The following is a 20,566-nucleotide window of genomic DNA, read 5'->3' as shown; positions in this document are numbered from 1 at the left end:
TCTCCTCTCCTCTCCTCTCCTCTCCTCTCCTCATCACAGGCCAGTATTTGAATATACGGTATTATGGATCTCATTTAGATGCCCTGCTGCCTCAATTTGAATATTCAGCAAAATATCTCTCCGAGATGAGATTTACCCGCTGACAGTAAATTTTCCATGCATAAAAGCTGGGAGGCCGTAAAACCTTTAAATGTACAGTATTCTGAAACAGTAAATGTTTACATATCTGGTGTTTGCAACCATTGGAGTAATTGGTGCCTGTCCAAGCACATTAGATTGAAGTCGAGGCAACGCTGTTAACAAGTCACCAGTCCATCACACACAGACATCTCAACTGATCTATGGAGTCTCTATTTCATCAGAACTGCATGTCTCTTGACACAAACTTGAAGCACACAGAGGAGAACCCCTCTTACTGTAACTCAGGCAAAGAGACAAAAACACACAGGAAGGACCTGAGCTGAGAATGAGAGGCAAGTTCTTCTTGCTGTGCAGTGAATAAGCCACAATTCTACTATTTACACAATATGCATACAAACATTTACACTTTTGTAATCTTTTTCATAACATCTAATGAATGACTTGCACTCTTTGTATTAGAAATTAATAAAACACTTAGTAATTTGTGTGTAAAATGCTCAGTAAACAAATCACCATGTTCTTTGCACAAATAAAAAAGTAAATGCTTTACGTAAGAAGATTTAGACTCCATCGCAGTAATTTATGAAAGATATCGGTATTCTGGTGAACATTTCAGGCCACGCTTTCTTATTTCCTTTTGGTTTGGTCATCCTAGTGAATGCTTTTAATATAATTGTACTTTCAATAGCCAAACTTTGTTTTCACCGCAGGAGTGCCTAGAAAGGCAGTTAAGGCAATTTGGACCTCCTTTATCTAGCAGTTTGTTTTACATCTCACCTATTATGTGTTGTAGTAAAGATTTATGGAATAAATTGTAACGTTGGCACACCTAATTTGGGTACAAAGTGCAACGTTAAAGCCCGAAGAGAGAGAAAGTGTGTGTGTGTGTGTGTGTGTGTGTGTGTGTGTGTACACTGAGAAAGACAGATGGTAGAAGTCCACTCAGCACATTGCTTCAGCTCTATGCCAAACAATGGGAGATTGAAGGAGGAGAACTGTTGAGCTATACAGAGAAAAACTGAGTATGAAAGAGTGATAGGTTCAGTAAGCTCTAAGAGCCGGGCCAATTAGAAGTATGGATGTTCTGGACGGTGGCCATACAGAATGCAGAGAGAGAGAGAGAGAGAGAGAGAGAGAGAGAGAGAGAGAGAGAGAGAGAGAGAGAGAGAGAGAGAGAGAGAGAGAGAGAGAGAGAGAGAGAGAGAGAGAGAGAGAGAGAGAGACAGAATGACAGAATGACAGAATGACAGAGAGAGGTCAGCAAAACAGGGAATCATCAAAGTTTATATTGGAGACCTGAGCGGGAGTGTTTGTGTGTCCGTCTGTGCACATCAATCATCAACACAATCATGACATGTACTACATTTTACCTGCAAATTTGAAGACACTCAGCAGTTGCCCCCCTTTATCACTCAATTACCCTGCTGTTCTCTGATCTGCAGATTTGCTTCTTTGATCTCCTCTCCTCCTCAGCTTCCCCCTACGTTTACGTGAAGTAAATCTCACATAAAATCTCTAATCCTCTTTAAATTCAATTCCAGACAGGATGTTCATATGCATATTTGTATTGTGCCGACAGACACCTGTTTACATGAATAAACTGAATTTTCTGAATACTGTAGAATGGCTGAAAATATCATTAATTGAGAGCATTAAGCAATTACAAGGCTGTATGTATTTTTGTGTGCTTCCACTCCTTTTTAATGCTTGAGAAACTGCTGCACCAAGTTGACTTAATAACCAAAACAGCTAAATCATTACTATTAATTAGTCACTGAACAATATTGTTATGCTCTTCAATGGCCGGCAGAGTTTTTTCCGGATCAATTCCTGACATTGACACCGGTCCTTGGGAATGTTCTATACTCATCAGAGAAATTAAACAACTCAAACAAAATATAAATGCCTCAAGTGTAACAGTGACAATGTCAACTGGGCCCTGAGTCATCACAAATAATCTTTGTAGCAGGTGAGAATATTTGTTTACAGCTCAAAACCTTTGAAAGATACCGTAATGGCTGTGCACTCTAACTGATAATCTGGTCATGCCATTCAAACAAGCACATATAGAAAGAGCTGTTTTCATGACCCTACAGACCATGGCCCAAAGGCATGCAGGCTACATCACCCATGAAAGGCTTCCTGATGTGAACACCTCTGTAAGTGTTGCAAGGCACTCCTGGCAGACTAAATGTACACAGACCAAGACTGTAAACAAAAATGTGAAATGAATTGAACCACATATCCATGATCTATAACAATGTGCAAATGTTTGTGCCCCAAAGGTTCCATAGTCATTAAGTCTATATAAATGAGGTTGTTTGGTATTTACTGAGGCTTTCTTCATGTGTGAACCAATATTCAATCCTGGATTAAATGCAAATCATGAGTCAGTATCTGCAGAGCAATCAGATAGAAGGGATGACAGCCTCTGGCTAAACTTGTTGATGTCATGCCTTCCCCTTATCAGAAATCAGCTCCTCATTAAAATTCACACACTGATGTTCCTGTAAACATAACGAGCTCATCGTATGGGGCCAAACACGCCTTCCTTTCTCCTATACTGTCATATTGTCGATCTACAGGTGCTTGGGGGACCGGAGAAACGTGAGAGGCTTTTGCCGTGCGCATTTTCAGAAACAGTTACGCAGCCTGTAGCACAGCCGTATCTGCCTTCCTGTCATGGTCTCATTCATTACACCCACAACCTGGTGTTAACGCCGTTGAAGGCTCTCAACTCACCCCGAGTCTGCTCTGGACCCTCCGCAAATACTCTTCCATGTCGGCCTGTGTCGCTACGACGTCGCTGCAGATCTCTCCTTAGACCAAGTTTCGGCAATAAGGAAGCTGATGATGATGATGTGTGTGTGCGTGTGTATGTGTGTGTTTTTTTCCCCTCCGCTTCCGAGTACCCCGCTGCGCTCGCACTGCAGCACTCTCTGCTGCTGTGTGTATCGTCGGTCCTCCCCTTCTCTACGGGGCGAACCCACAACACCGAGCAGTGGGTGTGACGGCAAGAAGAGGCGATCCGACGGAGGCGCGCTTGGTGATTCAACCGCGCTCCCTGCGGTAGGGAGCCCCCCCAACCGTCCACCAGATAGCCTAGACACACACACACACACACACACACACACGACGTATCCTATACCGTAGCGTAGCCTATGCCTCAGCGTCTACCTGTAAGAAAACGTGAAGGATTAATTGTAGTGCTCCAGCACCACGGACAGCACCCTTTCATTGCCAGTGGCTTGAATGTTTATTTCAGTACTCACACACTCCCGTAATTTTCACTTTTCACGATTGTTTTTCCATTTTGCCGCAATAAGATCAAAACAATGCCAGAATTAAAGTACACTGCAATGCCTTTCTTGTGTGTGTGTGTGTGTGTGTGTGTGTGTGTGTGTGTGTGTGGGTGTGTGTGTGGGTGTGTGTGTGTGTGTGTGTGTGTGTGTGTGTGTGTGTCAGGAAGCACTTTAATTAATGTGAAAGATGACCATTTCAGTTATAAACAGAGAAAAGTCAGCCATGAAACTTTAATATTTAAAATGGACAAGGTATTGTCAGGATGCCACTTGATTTCCCCCTCTTTCACACACACACATGTATGTGTGTATATATATATACTGTATGTCAATGCCAAAGCTTATCCTTCACTGTTAAGGGTTTGGTACTAACTACCTAAACTTTTAGCACTGGAACCAATGTTAATACATTACACATGCAGTAATACTAAAACACATATGAATAATTGTGTGTTTGTATCTGTCAGTCTGCGTGTGCTTTTTTCACTGTTACTGTCAATAGCTTTTAGTTCCATATTCATTCGCATCAACAGTGAACTCAAGTAGGCAATATTAGCATCTATAAAATATGTCATGGTTTCCTATGTGGTGAAGGTAGTGATACTCTAGACACTCTCTCCACTAATGGAGGCATTAATGTGTGTTGTACTCTCAGTCCAGAGCCAAACACAATCAATATGATTTCCGGCCATATATGACTTCCGGTCACAATCTTTAAAATAATACCCTTATATAGATATAAATATAATTCACCTTGCCGGATCCTTGTGCAAGCCAGTCTGTTCTCGGGGCTTGGTACCCAACCTCGGATGATGGCATCCCTCGACTGACCTTCCTTACTGGCTCCCCCTTGAAAGAGCATCTTTGTTGCACCTCGTCAATCTCTTGTTGTGATATCAGTCTGCAACTGTGGATGTTGGAGCACTAAGCTAGTTGTTTCTTGGTTAGCTTAGATGTTTGTTATTGAAGTATGTGCTAGTAATTTTGAGAAAGACCGAGAGGAAGAAGTACCAATCACTGTCCGGCCTAAATGTTTATAAAGATACTCTGCTCAGGGCCAAAAAAAATTCATCTGCACTGTCATCAGTTTTTTATACTACTAGATACCTAAATGGCTATAAAAACTTAAATTAAAAATACCAAAATTCCTTTTCAGATCTTTCCTTTATCACCAACAATTCAATTTGCACGTGCTTTTCATACTGCACATTTTAATTCCAGTTAATCTCTTTTTTTTAACCATTTTTTAGCAACTGTCCACAGTTAGGAAAACACTATTATCCCTCTAAAATTAAAATTTTGATTAACATAATTATTTAAAAATGTAGGCACTGTGTTTGAGCCTGTTTTTTTTTTTCTCAGTACGAAACATATTCAGACCCTCCATGTTTTGACACTTGACAGAGTTGTATTAAACAGTCTACGTTCACAAGGTTCCACCTTCGGGATTTCTCCGTTTGTGTTGGAATTTTAAACTCTGGTGTATTTATGAATACTGTGGTTAACTGCTACTCAGATCTCTGCAGGGTAAATTCAGACAGCTAGCTGCACAACTAAAAGAACTTTTGAACATACACCTGTTCCACCAAACAAGTTTTGCAGCTGCACCGGGACTCCATCCGGCGCTAAGCACCACCCATGACGATTGAGGTTGGTGTAAAGAAATGCAGATGAACCAGAGCATGATTTTCTCTCATCCCGGAATTCCATGTGGACTAGCTAGACCCTCCTTTGCGGAGCTGTGGAGTAAGGTCTGGCAAAGGGAGGTTATATTAAACATACATGATGTAATTTTTTGCTGCTCGGGGTCTCTCAATCCAAACAATGGATGAAAATCCAGACTTTTGATGAAGTTGTGAAGTTGAATGGGATAATGGGAGTTGCTGTCTTCATTGTTAACCACTATTGCTGATTAAAATATGTCTTACTCACATTGCCAGCCTATTTTCACAACAGCTAAAACCACTAAATCAAAATAAATTGCACGTGTCTGTGTCCCCTCTTGGATGTGTTTTTAGCACCAGGGGGAAAAGGGGTTTGTTGTCGCTAGGAGACTCACTTTGCCGTTGGAGGGTGGCGTCTCCAAATTGGACCTGAAACCACCAGATAACTATTGTTGTGGCTAAATTTCGGCCTGGCACTGGTGCCTGTGCTAGAGGGCATACACGTTTTTTGCAGGTAAACGCTTCTTGCAAAGTTTAGTTCTGCTCACCCAAATTCAACTGAGCTTTGACATTTTGGAAGTGGAAACCAAGGAGGCACTGGCCCTCCCATGATTGGTCACTTGTTGAGGCAATCTCACCGATGGACCTCCATAGTTTACCTTGATTGACAGCTATCATTCAGGAAGTCTGGAGTTGGTGTCCTGGCCAAAGAACTGTCTTTATTAACGATGTAGAACAAGATAGCACCGGAATATATAAGTGTGTCTCATCCGTTCTGTTGCTGGGATATGTGCAATGCTTTTGAAATGTCCATAAATCCTCAACATGTTCTGGTACGGTTTGGCCACCAAGCATTAGCATGAGCCAATATTCAATGTAGCACGTTGTGGTAAGCTGGATCGATATTAAAACATCACAACAATAAATTAGGTCTCTACTGTATTCCTGTGTTGCGGAGTAGCATGTAATCAGTGAAAAATAGGGCTTTATCACTGCTGCGTATAATTGTTTTACATTGTATGATTTAAAAGTACTTTCTGAGCATGTGGTGTTTCCACGGACGTTAGAGTAACTAGAGGGGTCAAAGGTTGTATTTTGCCGCTGACAGGAAACCAAACGACCCATCCTGTGTCATTAATTAAAATCAAATTTATCTGGGTCTGAACATTGTTGGAAACATATGGTATAATGTACACACAACGTAAACTATGTACTGTAATACAGGTATAATTGTTTTTAGACTTGCAGAAATACTACATAATATATACACCTCCCTGGCACAGTCACAATATGAGCTCAAAAAAGCATTGCTGATGTCTAGTGATTTGGATTCCATAGTTTTCTTCCCCCTGCAGACACTAGTGGGCAATATGAACCTACAACTTGAAAGGGGAGGGAGAGGGGGAATAAAATGCAGTAAATGGCCGTAGGTTGGAGTCTATATACTGTGTGTGCGCCCGCTCTACCTAACCTGGCCACCTGGTGACAGTTTTCTTATTGTTGTTCTTGAGGTATATGAGGATATAGAGGTTAGGAAGAGTACAAGACTGAAAGCTTTATATTCAGTACACCAAGTTTGCCACTGTCATGAATAATGATGGTATAGCTCTACCTTAGCTGACTGAGATAACTCATGAAGGCAACAGGCAGACACACTGCAGCTTTGTTAATGCTCCTGCATGCTCGCTCTTTTATGGGGAAATGGAAAGAACTGTCGTATTTTCCCTCTAAATAATTTCCCATAACACAACAGCTTCTGCACCACAGTTCTAAACTGGTTTAATTTTCCATTGAAAACAATAGGCCTCGCTAATTGATTTGAATGGCTCTCTTCGCGACGATGAGTCCCTTATGACTTGGAGAGAGGTCTTTAAGATTATTATTAGTAGTATAATTGCCATTACCCACACACTTTCCCTTTGCGAATGGCATACAGAGAAAGAATATCTTTGCCCTTAAGCTGAACAAATAATTATTAAAGACAGGAAACAAACAGACGACCGTCACTCTCACACAAACACACACAGACACACACACACACACACACACACACACACACACACACACACACACACACACACACACATACACATTAAACGCTCCACCTTAGAGTAGACCCCCTCCTGACGACCCTCATTCCCTCTGCCGCCCTCTTCGTGCAGCGTGCCGCTTGTAATTTATGCAAAATTAATTGATACATCTTTTATAATTGATGTGCTGTAAACTTAATGAGTAATTTATGTAATTAGTCAATTAAGGATAATTTCAGCATATGTTCCGTATGCCCAGAAGGTGTGCTTTACAACTAGTTATTTGTCCAGGAGTTGGGTGCAGGCAAAGACTGCCATAGACTACCTAATTAATTTTGTTATGCAGATCAGCCACGGTGTCTATTTAACGGCCCCCTTTGTGAAAACAGATTTAATATTGATCTTTCCCAGGCGTTTAAAGAGGATGCTTTTACCCGGGTTGGCCTCTGAGGGCCTTAGAGTTTCAAAACTCATTTTTCAGGCACCAGGAAAACAATTATGCAAAGAAAACAAAAACACAAGCACAACAACGACTTTCTTTATTTAGCATGAATATTTAAATGTTCACTCTTTGTAAAGTGAGGTGGCACTAAAAGTGATTTTCCTTGCAATTACATGATCTCTTTAAAATATGCTCTCCGTCGACACAGTTGACCTTTTGAGTGGGCTGAAGGACTGAGACATAACGGGAGAGATACACCGGCTAATTAATTGACACAGTTTTGAATATTCATACCTAATACACCGAGCTTGCCCTTAATTACATTGTTGGACTTTTCTCCTAGGAGGCTAAATCACGAAAGGCTTAATTATTGTAATGTATTCGGGGCCCCACCGGGGCACCAGGGAAGACAGGAGCCTTCAAGGACCCAGTCATGACACCTGGCTGGAGAAAAAATATACGTAAGGGGAGCAGCTTTTGTTGTTCTCCACTGAACAGAATTCAGTACAGGGAATAAAGTTTGTTTACATCCTTGTAGGATTCACTGGAGAGTGTTTGAACAGACAGACAGCCGCCGGACTCCCCTTTCAGCAATTAATCAACAACAACCGCTCCCCCCCTCTCTTCTCTCTCTCTTTCCCTCTCTCTTTCTTTCAGTGCTTGTGTGTCTGTGTGCACGCTTGTGTAATTTAGAGCAAAGGAGTAGCGCAGTGATGATTGTGCGCAAAGGAAGACATGATTTATGGTTTGCTAAGTCTCAAAGTGCAGTCGAGCAAATTTAACCAAGAGGTTGTGTTTATATATTCCATTCTTTACTATTTATTTATCTCAAGTGAAATGTGCTAAGTTGGCAATTCAAATCCACATTCTCCGTCATGGTTATTTCAGTCATTTTATCTGAACACAAGACATCTTGATTTTAAAAATAGGCAATATATGCTTTCTTTCTGAAATGTTTGACATTATCATCTATGTATGCAAATCAATGGAGCCCAACATGTAGCGTGTTCCATTCAAACAGATGGACTGCTTTTTTGTACCAGAGAGGTCAAAGGTCAGGGTCAGCCACAGAGGAGAAGTCAGGTCAGTTGCTAGCTACTTGCTGGAAGACATTGAGAAGAGTGGTCCCTTTAAACACAGTGGCTTAGTTCTTAAAATCAGTCATTCTGGCAGGACTCTTTGATTGGCAAACAGAGAATAAGAAGCAAACGTGTGTCTTAAAACCACCCACCCCTCATTTTTATTCATTTCATTATCCCCATCTCTCTCTCTCTCTCTCTCTCTCTCTCTCTCTCTCTCGTACACACGCGCGCGCGCTTACACACACACACACACACACACACACACACACACACTCACACACACACCCTAGGCGTGTCCCATAAGTGTCTGGATAACAGATAATAGAGCCAGCGACCTGCGGGGGTCTTACAAAAACGGCACTTGCGAGTGGGAGCATCGCACACGAGGAGAGGAGCACACACCACACACAGACAGCGAACAGACAGTGAGCTGGCCCGCACATCCTTCAACCACCGCGGACCGGGGGAAACTGAAAGAGCCTCTTAACTTTTACGCACAGACTGACTTTTACGCACAACTCCAAGAACTTAAATAGACAGAGAAAAGTCTTCAGAAGAAACTTTCTTGAGATGCAGGAGCCTCTCACGGATCTTACCTGACAGCAGTGGGCCTCAAGGCTACACTGTATTAATCGATACAACGAAAATTGACCAGCTTCTAATCTCATGGCTCAGAACTTTGGAACAGATCCGTCAGATGGAGACTGATTTGAAAACTGTGAAATTAGCTCCTTAAATGATATAATTTTAAATATAACTTTAAAGGCTGTTTTATTTAACAATTTAACCTTCTAGTAAACAGCAACCAGTCATGCCTCGTCCTGGGAAGAACTCTTATAGCGACCAGAAGCCCCCATATTCCTACATATCACTGACAGCGATGGCTATCCAGAACTCATCCGAAAAGATGCTGCCTCTGAGTGACATTTATAAATTCATCATGGACCGGTTTCCATATTATCGAGAGAATACCCAACGGTGGCAGAATTCCCTGAGACATAACCTCTCCTTTAACGACTGCTTCATCAAGATCCCTCGGCGGCCTGATCAACCCGGGAAAGGAAGCTTCTGGGCGCTGCACCCGGACTGCGGTGACATGTTTGAGAACGGCAGCTTCCTGAGGAGAAGGAAGCGCTTCAAGGTGCTGCGCGCTGAGCATATGGCCTGCAAGAGCTCACCGATGATGCATTACTTTCACCATCACCACCACCATCCGGGCAGCAAAGTGGGCACGGCATCCGGCCCGCATGACCATGCAGCCGGCCCGGGAAGCACAATGACTCGGGTCCCTCACTTTCAGGGTTACGGGGGCATTACTTGCGCACAGTCTGGCGGGTTTAAACACCCATTCGCAATCGAGAACATTATAGGACGGGACTACAAGGGTGTGATGGCCAGCGGGCTCCCCCTCACCTCTGTCATGCACCACCTGGGTTACCCGGTGCCCCCGCAGCTCAGCAGCGTGGTCAACTCCATGTGGCCACACGTCGGGATGCTGTCGGAGTCCATGGGTTGCGTGCACGTACCCCCATCATCCGAGTACGCGCCCTTCAGTGTGTCAGCAAAGGGCCTGTACCATAATGCCAACGGGCAAACCCTGCCCGCCGTTCCCGTGCCAATAAAACCCACCCCATCCATGGGTCCCGTGCCCAGCCTGACGGGGCTGCAGTCCGGACCGGCCCAGCTCTGCTCACCGGTCTCAGTGATGGAGAAAAGAGATCTGCTGGAAGGGAAAGGCAACCCTCTACACCCGGCTCTCCTGCTGTCCTAACCGGGTAAATTGCGGGTCATTTTTGAAAAGTAACGCAAACAAGAAATACATTGTTATTCAGCAACAACATTGTTATTTTGTTGTGCATCTGTAGGAGAGTTGTAAAAATAAGGTTAACATTGTGCTGTGTTATGAGTTTTTCATTAGAACCATGTTGCTTGAAATCATAATTTATTTGCACAATTTGTGAGGGCATTTGCCACATACAGGAATGTGGCACTGATAAATACAATCAGAAAAGTAGATATGCTTAACCCAAAGAAAGCTTCTATTTAGGAGACAACCAGTCTACAATTATTTTCAAATGTAAACCAACAACTCTGTATGTTTGCTCTTATTCTATTTGTTATATTTTAATCTATGGCAGGCCTGTCGGCTAAAGTTAAATAGGCCTTCATGCTTTCTAAATTAGGCCTGTTGCACTTTTTTTGTGTGTTACTTAGCATTGAATTGAAAATGTTATGCTTGTATTATAACACTATTTATCTGAGAATATTCATAAAGAACTTAAAACTGAATTCTTTGGTGTTGTAGTTATTTAAATTCTCATTTTGTTTAAACAGTTTTTGTATATCACTCTTTGGACACCACAATTGAAGCAAAAATGAGATGCATTTCATTAAACTCTGCATTCCTTTATATTAAATTACAGTGAGATTAGGCTAATGTGATGCAAAAAAAAAACTTACAGTTTCAATTACATTCATTTAAGATTTATTTAAGATTAAGATTGACTTAAATTTTCCTGATTTTAGCATGTAAATATTTGCTTATAAACACACAATGAATTGTGTAGTGTTCATGTCCCTGTCTACGAGAAGAAATAATAACAGCACAAGTTACTGTACATATTGCCACAAGTTGATCTCTCAAATATGTGTCAGATGTGTAATTGATGACTAAGTTTATTATTCTATGGCAGCAGTTTTCAGGTGCAACAGATCCTCATTTTTAATATTAAATTAAAACACACATTCTTTTTAATTTCCACTATATGTTGTAGAGGGGACATACAGTTATAATGGTAAGAATAAAACGTAACTTGGCCATTGTTACTGATTCAAAACATAATGACATAAAAGTCCCTTGAGCTTTTGACTATGGGCTCACCCAAACAGAGCCCTCTTAAACACCTAACTCTGATTGATCACAGGGGAAGTCTATGTTAAATATCAAAACAATTTAGCAGGAGGATCATTGAATTTTCATGATTTTAACATGACACACGAGTCCCCCAAATTCAAGAGATGTATCTGAAGAAAAGAAAATATCTAAAAAAAAACCTTCTTAAAAACTTAGCCTGAGCCAAACTTGAAATGTTTTAGGTTAAAGTCAATCTTTCATCTTCCATAATTCATCGTTATGTGTACACATTCATGACAGTGAGGGCATCCTCACATCTAGAATGGGTATATGTGCTGATGCACATTGTGTGTATGATCTTCATAAGATGGATATGAGCAGCCGACAATCTGGCCTGCAGCTTCACAACTTCAAAAGCAGACCGGGCAATTGGATCAAGTTTTGCTCTTTTGTTTGCTCTGTTTAACCGTAGCTTTGAAGCTTGTCCTCTCCAGCAGCACAAAGCTCCAGGTTTAGCCCACTGAAAATGACTTATATTCAACCTCTTGTCCCCTGTTTAGCATCCCAAAGGCTCCCAAAGCCGACACTATTGTCACACCAGTCTCTGAACAAATAATTGAGATCCACCAGTGAAGAGGCGTGCGTGAAGAATTAATACCTATTTTGGCATCATTGCTAACGAGCAGAATACATATAATAATGATTACCCATATCTTCCTTCTCCCTCACCCTATCATCTTCTTATTTTATCCGGTTTTCTTTATCTTCCCAGGTTTATTTTTGCTGGCTCTCTAGTTTTTTCTCTATTGCACCTACATGTATGTTGATCTCCAAAGTTTATATTTTCTCATCTATCACTTTCTCTTATCCCCATTCACACATTTTCACGCACACTTTCACTGCAGGGTGTCTGTGATTTCTAGTTAAAGGGAACGGAAATTTCAGTGGAATGACAAAAGTGTCTATGTGAAAAGTGTGTGCCTCTGCCTGTAGGTGTGTGCGTGTGTTGCTTTAATTCCCTGATCAGCAGGCCTCAATGTCTTTAATAGCCCTCACTGCATTAGTGCATAATTAAACGTCACTAATTAAGACAAAATAAGAGGAGTAATAATGCAGCCATTATTACCCTCCATGATCCTCTGTCCTCACAACACTGCAGTTAGATGCCGCTGGAATCATAATATCACATGAGGTCTCCTAATGTGCACATGTGTTTATGCACAGGCTAATAGGAGGTATATGTGCAATTTATTTTTATATAAGGGTAGACACTGTGCTGGTTGTGTCAAAGCATTTAACAGCATATGTTAATTATTTTTAGTACAAGTCTCCAGAGCCAGTTGGAACATAGAGAGATGCTCTTATTTTTGTAGGCATGTTGGTGATGCAGACTCCATTACCATGTTAGATCTAATCCTGTATCTGGTTTCTGGTGTGTCAATATCAACATTTTGCTGGCATGCACATTCCGAACAATTTTTTGTTAAAATATCCAACTCAAAGGTCATCACTAGATATTATTGATTGATTAATTCACAAAAAACACATTTCTTTCTTTACTCAGAACAAATAAGCCAGCTCACTAAAACTTCTCTTCACTATGTAAAACCTGCAGCTCAGTTGACAGAGCGGTCATCTACAACTTGGAAGGTCAGAGGTTCAATTCCTGGCCCATGTTGAAGTCTCCTTGAGCAAGACCCCCCAAATTTCCATTAGTTATCTTACATCAGGAGCAGGTGTATGGCAGTGTATCAATGTGTGTGTGTAGGAATGGTGAATGGTTACTGTACTAAATGCTTTGGGTAGTCACTAAGAATAGAACAAACTCTATATAAAAAATGTAGTCTATTTGAGATTTAAAAACGGTCAGTTTTCTATGTATTTAACTGATTTATTCTTAAAACAATGATAGCATAGACTAATTATAAAAAATAGAAAAATATAATGACGTTTTCTCTTTCGATTTTCTGGCAACTCTTCTCTAAAGATATAAAACCAATATTAGAATGAGTTGTTATAGCAGAATGCACCCAAACACTGAGTCAGAAGTGAAGGCAATTTGAAATGATGGGGTTACTTAATCATTTTTATGCATGTATGCATGCATGCATGTATGCAATATACAAATCTTCCTAAACAACAATGAAAACATTGATGACTTGGACAATGTTCAGTAACTTAGTGGTGTGTGCAACAGTCTGTAATATTAGATTGTGTTTGTAAGTAAGGTGAAATACAAATTTCAACTAACTTATAGTTTTGTATTACAAGCTTTGTCTACTAATGCTTCCATAACAACAGCCCTATAGGTTTAGAAGGGCTGACAGTGATACAATGATATTTCGTTGAACAACACAAATACATTATTACACCATTTAACAGACAGCAATGATAAAAGTGTATCTACATTAATATGAAAAAAGGTTAACTGTTAATTATGGGAAATATAAGCCTAAAATGAATTATAAGAGTCTTATGAATGAATAAAACATTTGGGTCAGAGGTGTTTGACTGTCAGCCCTCAGAAACAAAACGTTACAGTCTTGAATAGACGATGATACATTAGTGGTAATTACCCACACTTCATAGGGGTCAGGGTGGCAAATTCTACATGCGTTTTTCTTAATGACCAGCAAGAGCAGGCCATCATAATGAGCAGCTTAATTTATTGATCTGATCTGTTGTCTCACTTACTCAAGCACACTGGCACATACACATTCACACACACGAACAACCTTAAATATTATTCTTTGTTTCAGACCACAGTCTTTTGTTCAATGTATTGGTAACATCAGGCATACCCTAACCCTATGATTTAATTTCTTTGTTGTAGAGATTCCTTGTTTAGTGGATCCATTTAACCCTTTAAACAATACATGGAGGCGGACAACTTAAATTACAGCAACAGTTAACTTTGTTGTTAATTTTACCAGAGAACAAAAATCTGTAACAAATGACCTTCAAAAAAGCTAATGTTATTAAAAGGTAAAATGCATTCAGTTGGTTCATTATTTGCAGAATCAAAATACAGTGAAGGGAGTATATTAAAAAAATAACTCTCACGTCTGGAAATTGGTTTAGGCTTCATCACTTTTCTAACCACCACCATGAGGAATGAAAACAAAAAGGAGGATGGAAAAAAGCAGTACGAAAAAGTAAAGTGTGTGACAAAGAAAAGGAATACAAAAAAGGCAAGAAGAGAAAGAAAAGTGGAAGCGATGTACAGCTATACAAGGCCAATAGGTCTTCACCCTCTTACAGAACTAATGAAACTGCAATATTCTTAAGAGGTTCTTTTTGTCACAGATTCCAGGATGACTGCTGACCTCCTAATGCAGTCTGACGAGATTTGTACATGAGGACCTTGAAACAGAAAGACAGACAGACAGAAACTTAAGAGAGACAATTAACCAAATTATGTAAATTGACTTTAATTTAAAGTGACAGTGACAATAAATACAACAAGACATGGGGTTGAAATTCTTCTCAGTCCAGCAGTTCAAATTTTATGGACTGGCTATCTAATTTAGTTTTAATAAGGAAATTGTAAGGTTATTAAAATTTGAAAAGATTTCTAATTTTTATATTTTATAACTTTCATAGTCACGTCTGTGATTCATATTCAGTCTCGCAAATCATTTGATAACTTTTGTATTAACAAATACCACATTTAGTTTCATCCAACGTTTAATGAATACCCCTACTGTATATTTAATTGATAGACATGTAGTCTGCCACACTCTGAATATTATAGGTCCAACCCTCTTACCAGCAATGGGAACTGTCATTAATTGGCTAGGGAGAGCTTTTTCTTGCTCACTGGAAATTATGGATTCTAACATTATTTACTTTCCTAAATCTACTCTCTTACAAAATGTGTAATCCCAGCACTGCTGCCATCTATTAGGGTAAATACAAAAAAACTAAATTCCTCTAAAATATGCTGTATTCATTTGGCTTATATAGTCCATTAATACACAGCATCAATAAAATACCATCGATCCATCTTCGACCGCTTATCCGGTATCGGGTATAAAATATCAATATTTTACAAATCATTTTTTTTCTTTCTTTCATTTATTCACAAGTGACCAGTTCTGATTAGCTGGCCACTGAGCGTTTGGTGGTAATGAGGGGTGGCTACTTTTTCACTTTCCCCATCCAGATTTATTCATTGGCAAGCCCACTACTCACAATAGTCATTGAGTCATGTATTTACTCTATTAGTATTTACCATGTGCACAAACACCATGTGCTTAAATATAGTTTGTCCACTTACTGCAATAGTACATGGTACAGTTGTGGTGCATGTGATAACTTATTTTAAGAGTATATGTGATTCAGTGCAAGCAGGCAGCCGGCATACGGTTACATCTGCTCTTATCTTGGTAATGGTCACCTTGCCATATTCAATGCCGTGGTTAATAGTGGGAAGAGGGGTCACCTGGGACGTGTCGACAGGAGTCAGCATCAGCCAATGAAAAGGCCATCTGCGGGGGATTAGCATATTGGCATTGGGCCTGGAGACAGAGAGAAGTTGTCAGGGGAGAGATTCAAGACGAACTACTGCACATTACTGTACAGTAACTCTTCTTCTCTGCTTTTTTTTCTCCATAATGTACTTAATTCTCTTTCTCTGATTACACTTTTACTTTGTTTCTCTCACTCTCTCTCTTACCTCTGTTAGGTGAAAGGGCAGTTGACCTGATCCTCTCAGCCATGTGAGATGTGAATGTGTCGGTTTTGTTTTTGTTTGTTTTGTTACACTCTTTTCCCCTCTTCTCCAAAACAGTGTCCCCTCTCTCCTTACCTTCCTTCCCCATATTCTCTGTGGCACTCTCCGTCCTCTTTCTGTCTCTTTCTTTGTCCTTAATAATTAGACAATGATTCACTGATCTGGGGTCAAATTTAATCACCCCCCCCCTGACTGAAGTGTATTGTCTCTGCACTGTCCTCAAAGTAAGGTCTTCTGTCAAAGCTCATATCATCTTCGATCTGCCATCTTTCTTTATTGGCCCAAATTATTGCACCTTATTAGCCATTACTACATTTTATTATCTCTTCAAAACAGGTCAATGGTTCAGCCATTCTGGCCTCCTTCCCAATGTGTCTCCTCCCTGACTTCCCTACTTTCTCCCTTTCTCTTCTGAGTACAGGCAAAGAAGTTCTCTGGCCAAAAAACTTCAGCAATTTTTTAAGAGGTTAAGTGCTTTGCTGGAGACCATAGATGTAGACTCATTTGACTCCTCAATAATAGAGATTAAAGTGAAATGGAAATTAACAAAATGTGTCATCAGCTTTTACCCTGCTCAGAGTTTGTACTTAGAATATTAAATCTCATTTCACAATGTCAAAACATAATAATTGGCAGGGTTACAGAGACAACCTTATAACAAAGGTTTGGCTTACTAACATTTTTTTATTGTATTGTATTGTATTTTATTGCTTTTTATTGCAATTGATTTTGATCAATTTTATTTATGCACCCAAACATTTCAAACAATCTAAAATACTTGGTTTTAATACTTAAAATCACGTATGAAAGAGTTTGTTTACAGTTTGTTAATGCTTTACAAATTCAGGTCTGAAATTACTACTGTAATTTTTTACCCTGTATATTCTTTAGTTTTATCCTTTTGTCCGTCGTTATTGCAGATACTAGTAATAATAGTGAGTAATAATAGTAGATAACAAACATTTTCTTTGCGGAGGCACATAAAAAATATTATCTTGCATGTGACACAGTTTTGAGTTTTTCTTGTCTGTTTTGGCTACTTATTCACAAGAGTTTATTCCACATAATCTCTGTACGGGTTTAAGGCGTTTTTTTTATCATACTAATTTCTAAAAATGACACTTACTTAATTGTACTGTTTATGTATACCATATCTTTGAAAGAGTCTTTGAAAGTTAATTTTACAACATGCATGATTTTGTTATTGTGTTTTTATTATTGCAGGTATGGTTTCACAATATGGATATAAGGCTTTGCTCATCAACTTGCAAATAGATTATTTAATAAATCAGTAGGAGTTTCAAATGGTAAAATGACAATTCAGCAGCAGATTGCAAGCATGCAACTGATTTAACATTTAAATTGGAGCCCAAGATGCTTTAAACAAAATCCAACCTCATAATAACAAAGACTTCCTTGACTGATCTTGAATTATCAGGCCCCAGAGGTCTTTCCTGTCCCGTTCACTACACCAAACTGAATCCCCACCAATGCAGGAGTTATTCCTACTGAGCAACCTTTAAAAGATCAACTTCCATGACAACCATTGTTTCCATTGTACCTTCTTTGTGTTGAGGGAAGACTAAAAGGTCACTTTTAGCTCCGGGCGTGCGGTTAGTGAGATAAAGTTACAGTTTGTAATACATCAATTTAAAATGTACACAAATGCAGAGGTAAAGTGTGCTTTTTTAAAAAGAAAACTGTCTGGCTTTGGGTCCTTATTGATGTAATTCTCAGATAATTACCAGAAGCTGCTGGTTAGACTTGTAAATGTACTTGTTTTGGACAAGTCATGGAGAAGTACAGCTTTGCTGCCTGAATGTGAGTAGCATAAAATGGAAATTGTTTAGAGTGTACTGAGCCCAATTAGGTGCATCAAAAACCTATCAAAATCTTTCTGTTTGCACTGGTTTCTTTAATGTTGCATTTTGTACAATAGCCTCTTTCTATTTCTTTCTTTCTTTGTTCCTAAATACTGTTTTTGTGTTATTTAATTATAATTTTTTCTAAAAAGAATACTTTAGAAAAGAAGATACTACACACTGCTCTTGTTCAGCATTAACAGTCATTCATTGTGCAAATGTGCTGCAATAGCAGCAATCAGCAAAATGTCTATTATCCGCCATATGTATTTCGCCACGTTTTTGTCCCGCCACTAATCACGGAGCATTGCCAACACATGCACACAAAATACATCAAAATGTATGTAATGCCAAGGAATGGTGTGCTCTCAGTTGAATAAGAGATTGTCCCATAGACTTTAATGAGAAATCTTTGGGAAATTGCTTAATATCGCTCAAAACAACCCCTTTTTGGGACCATACTGTATCGCCGTACTTTAACGTAGAAATGTAATTAAAAGTTTGAAGCGAAGACAATAATTTGCCTTTTATCTGGGTGAGTGGGCATTCTGATATCAAGCATGGTTTCTACCAAATCACAGTTTATGCATCGCCCAGTTTTCAGACCGTTTCAGATTTTCCAATGTGTGTGTATGGAACGTTGACAGCTGGGTGGGCTGCAGTACCATTCTTCCAAAAAATTATACTTTTCCAAACAAATTACTCTCCCCCACCGTTTTCGTTCTATATACATCATGGTTAGTCAAAATTTAGGAAATGTTGTGCCGGTCCTCCAAACTTAAACTTTTGGCTCTGTTCATACCAACTGCTGATAGAAAAAGGAAGGATGCAGGCGGTTCCCTGTTTACCAAACTGTGTACCTCCTCCGTGTCGTGTATATTTGACACCACAAACAGAAAAAACACATCAATGTGTTCGGCTCTTCTGGGATGATGATATTTTGCCGTTTGGACCCATGGTTTTTCTAATTACAGCACAAACTGGAGAGGTATAATTATTATTAAATGGACATGGTGGACACATGGTCTCCCCCTCCCTCCTCTACTACTTCACTGAAGAAATCGCCATAGCGACAAGTTTTGATACACACACCTCCTATCATGGAGACTCTTTACAGTGAAGTGTTGTCCTCTCTTTTCAGGACATATCAAACAGCAGATTGACTGTCAGCCAGTGCTATTCGGATTTGCACCAAGTCGTAGGCACACTGTAAAAATTTCTTGTTGAGTTTTCTAGTTGATATTAATATTTAGTTTTGGTCCCGCCTTATTCCCGTACAGAGTGTTTTGTTATGTTTCTAAAATAAAATCAACCTCAAAGACATTAAGTTGTGCTGTTTCTGTGTGAGTGTGTGAATTGGTGATTGGTGGTGGGATTGGATGTGATTTATCGGGCACTAGCTGAAATCTTGCCTTAAATTGGTCAGAGTCTGAGAGTGTAGTTCTTTGAGAGGGTAAATTACAGAGCACAGATTGACTCAACTGTAGCTAATATTTAACCCGTATATTTGTGTTTTTCGAAAGCTGAGTATTGAATTAAATATGCTTCAATTAAAGATATTTTCTATTGCGAAGAAGAAACCCCTTCTGAGATTCTGAGTTTGAGTTCTACAAAAGTCTTCATAATTAACTCAAAAATAAAAATACAAAGGGTACATTCCATAAGACCCTCAAAGCATTTTGGTTGACTTGACTACTCTTTTTGTACCAAATTAATTAACAAAATGAAGCCCACCAAATAATAATTTATACATTTTTATTTAAAAAATTTAGAGCTCTGGAAGAAAAGGGTTTAACACTAAAGCCCTTGACAGTGGTAGAAGATTTTGCAACAATGCACATTGCTCTCGTTAGTGTTAATTTCTGTGAGACAGCCATTAAAGGCAAAGGTCCTCCTTTGACTTCTAATCATTTATCTATCCATTACACAGAGCACTCTAGATTTTTATTGGTGTAATAAAGTGGATCTTCACTATGACAAAAAGACTCCTCCTGTCCATCGGTGCTCTGGAGGCCCCTAACTCCTCCAGAACATAGTCATCATTGTCATATTCATTCTGTGTTACCAACACACACACACACACACACACACGCAAACACACACACACACACACACACACACGCACACACACACACACACACACACACACACACTGCACGCAAACAGGCAGGCACACAGGCAACTATGTTGCTACTCACTTACTTACTATTGAATAATAACAATAAGAGGGACAAGTACAGTGGATGTTATGTTTTTATGTTTGCTGACTTTAAACAAATTTCACAGACCCGTCAACTTCAATTTCTTTTGTAATATTTTTTATAGATGTTATAATGTTAAAAATGTAGACAAAGATAATAAGTATCGGTCCCACTGATTACAGTTTTTTCTGAATGCTTAAGCGCTAATCGTGATTCTTGTAGCACAATTTCTAAAACTATTAATACGTATAGC

The 20,566-nt window shown here is 39.5% G+C and overlaps 2 protein-coding genes across 8 annotated transcripts in view; one reads left to right on the top strand and one right to left on the bottom strand.

Annotated features, from left to right (window-relative positions):
- The window catches only part of LOC117945526, a 42,633-nt gene extending 39,430 nt beyond the window's left edge, over window positions 1-3,203 (bottom strand). For 5 of the 7 annotated variants that reach the window (XM_034873069.1, XM_034873072.1, XM_034873073.1 and 2 more), the window contains exon 1: window positions 2,884-3,202. In XM_034873069.1, coding sequence (XP_034728960.1) covers window positions 2,884-2,922 — 39 coding nt within the window. In that variant the 5' untranslated portion in view covers window positions 2,923-3,202. Of the gene's footprint in view, window positions 1-2,883 lie in introns of all 7 variants that reach the window. The other 2 variants (XM_034873070.1, XM_034873074.1) reach the window with 1 other exon arrangement.
- A 5,757-nt stretch (window positions 3,204-8,960) lies between these two features.
- Window positions 8,961-10,938, top strand: foxb2 (forkhead box B2). Its single transcript, XM_034873080.1, has one exon. It carries the CDS (start codon window positions 9,473-9,475, stop codon window positions 10,430-10,432), a length of 960 nt encoding a protein of 319 aa, XP_034728971.1. The 5' UTR covers window positions 8,961-9,472; the 3' UTR covers window positions 10,433-10,938.
- The last annotated feature ends 9,628 nt before the right edge of the window (window positions 10,939-20,566 follow it).

This window comes from Etheostoma cragini, chromosome 5, assembly GCF_013103735.1.
Source record: "Etheostoma cragini isolate CJK2018 chromosome 5, CSU_Ecrag_1.0, whole genome shotgun sequence".
In the NCBI taxonomy this organism is placed as follows: Eukaryota; Metazoa; Chordata; class Actinopteri; order Perciformes; family Percidae; genus Etheostoma; species Etheostoma cragini.
Note: the sequence above shows the minus strand (reverse complement) of the source record. Positions and strands in the feature narration are given on the sequence as shown.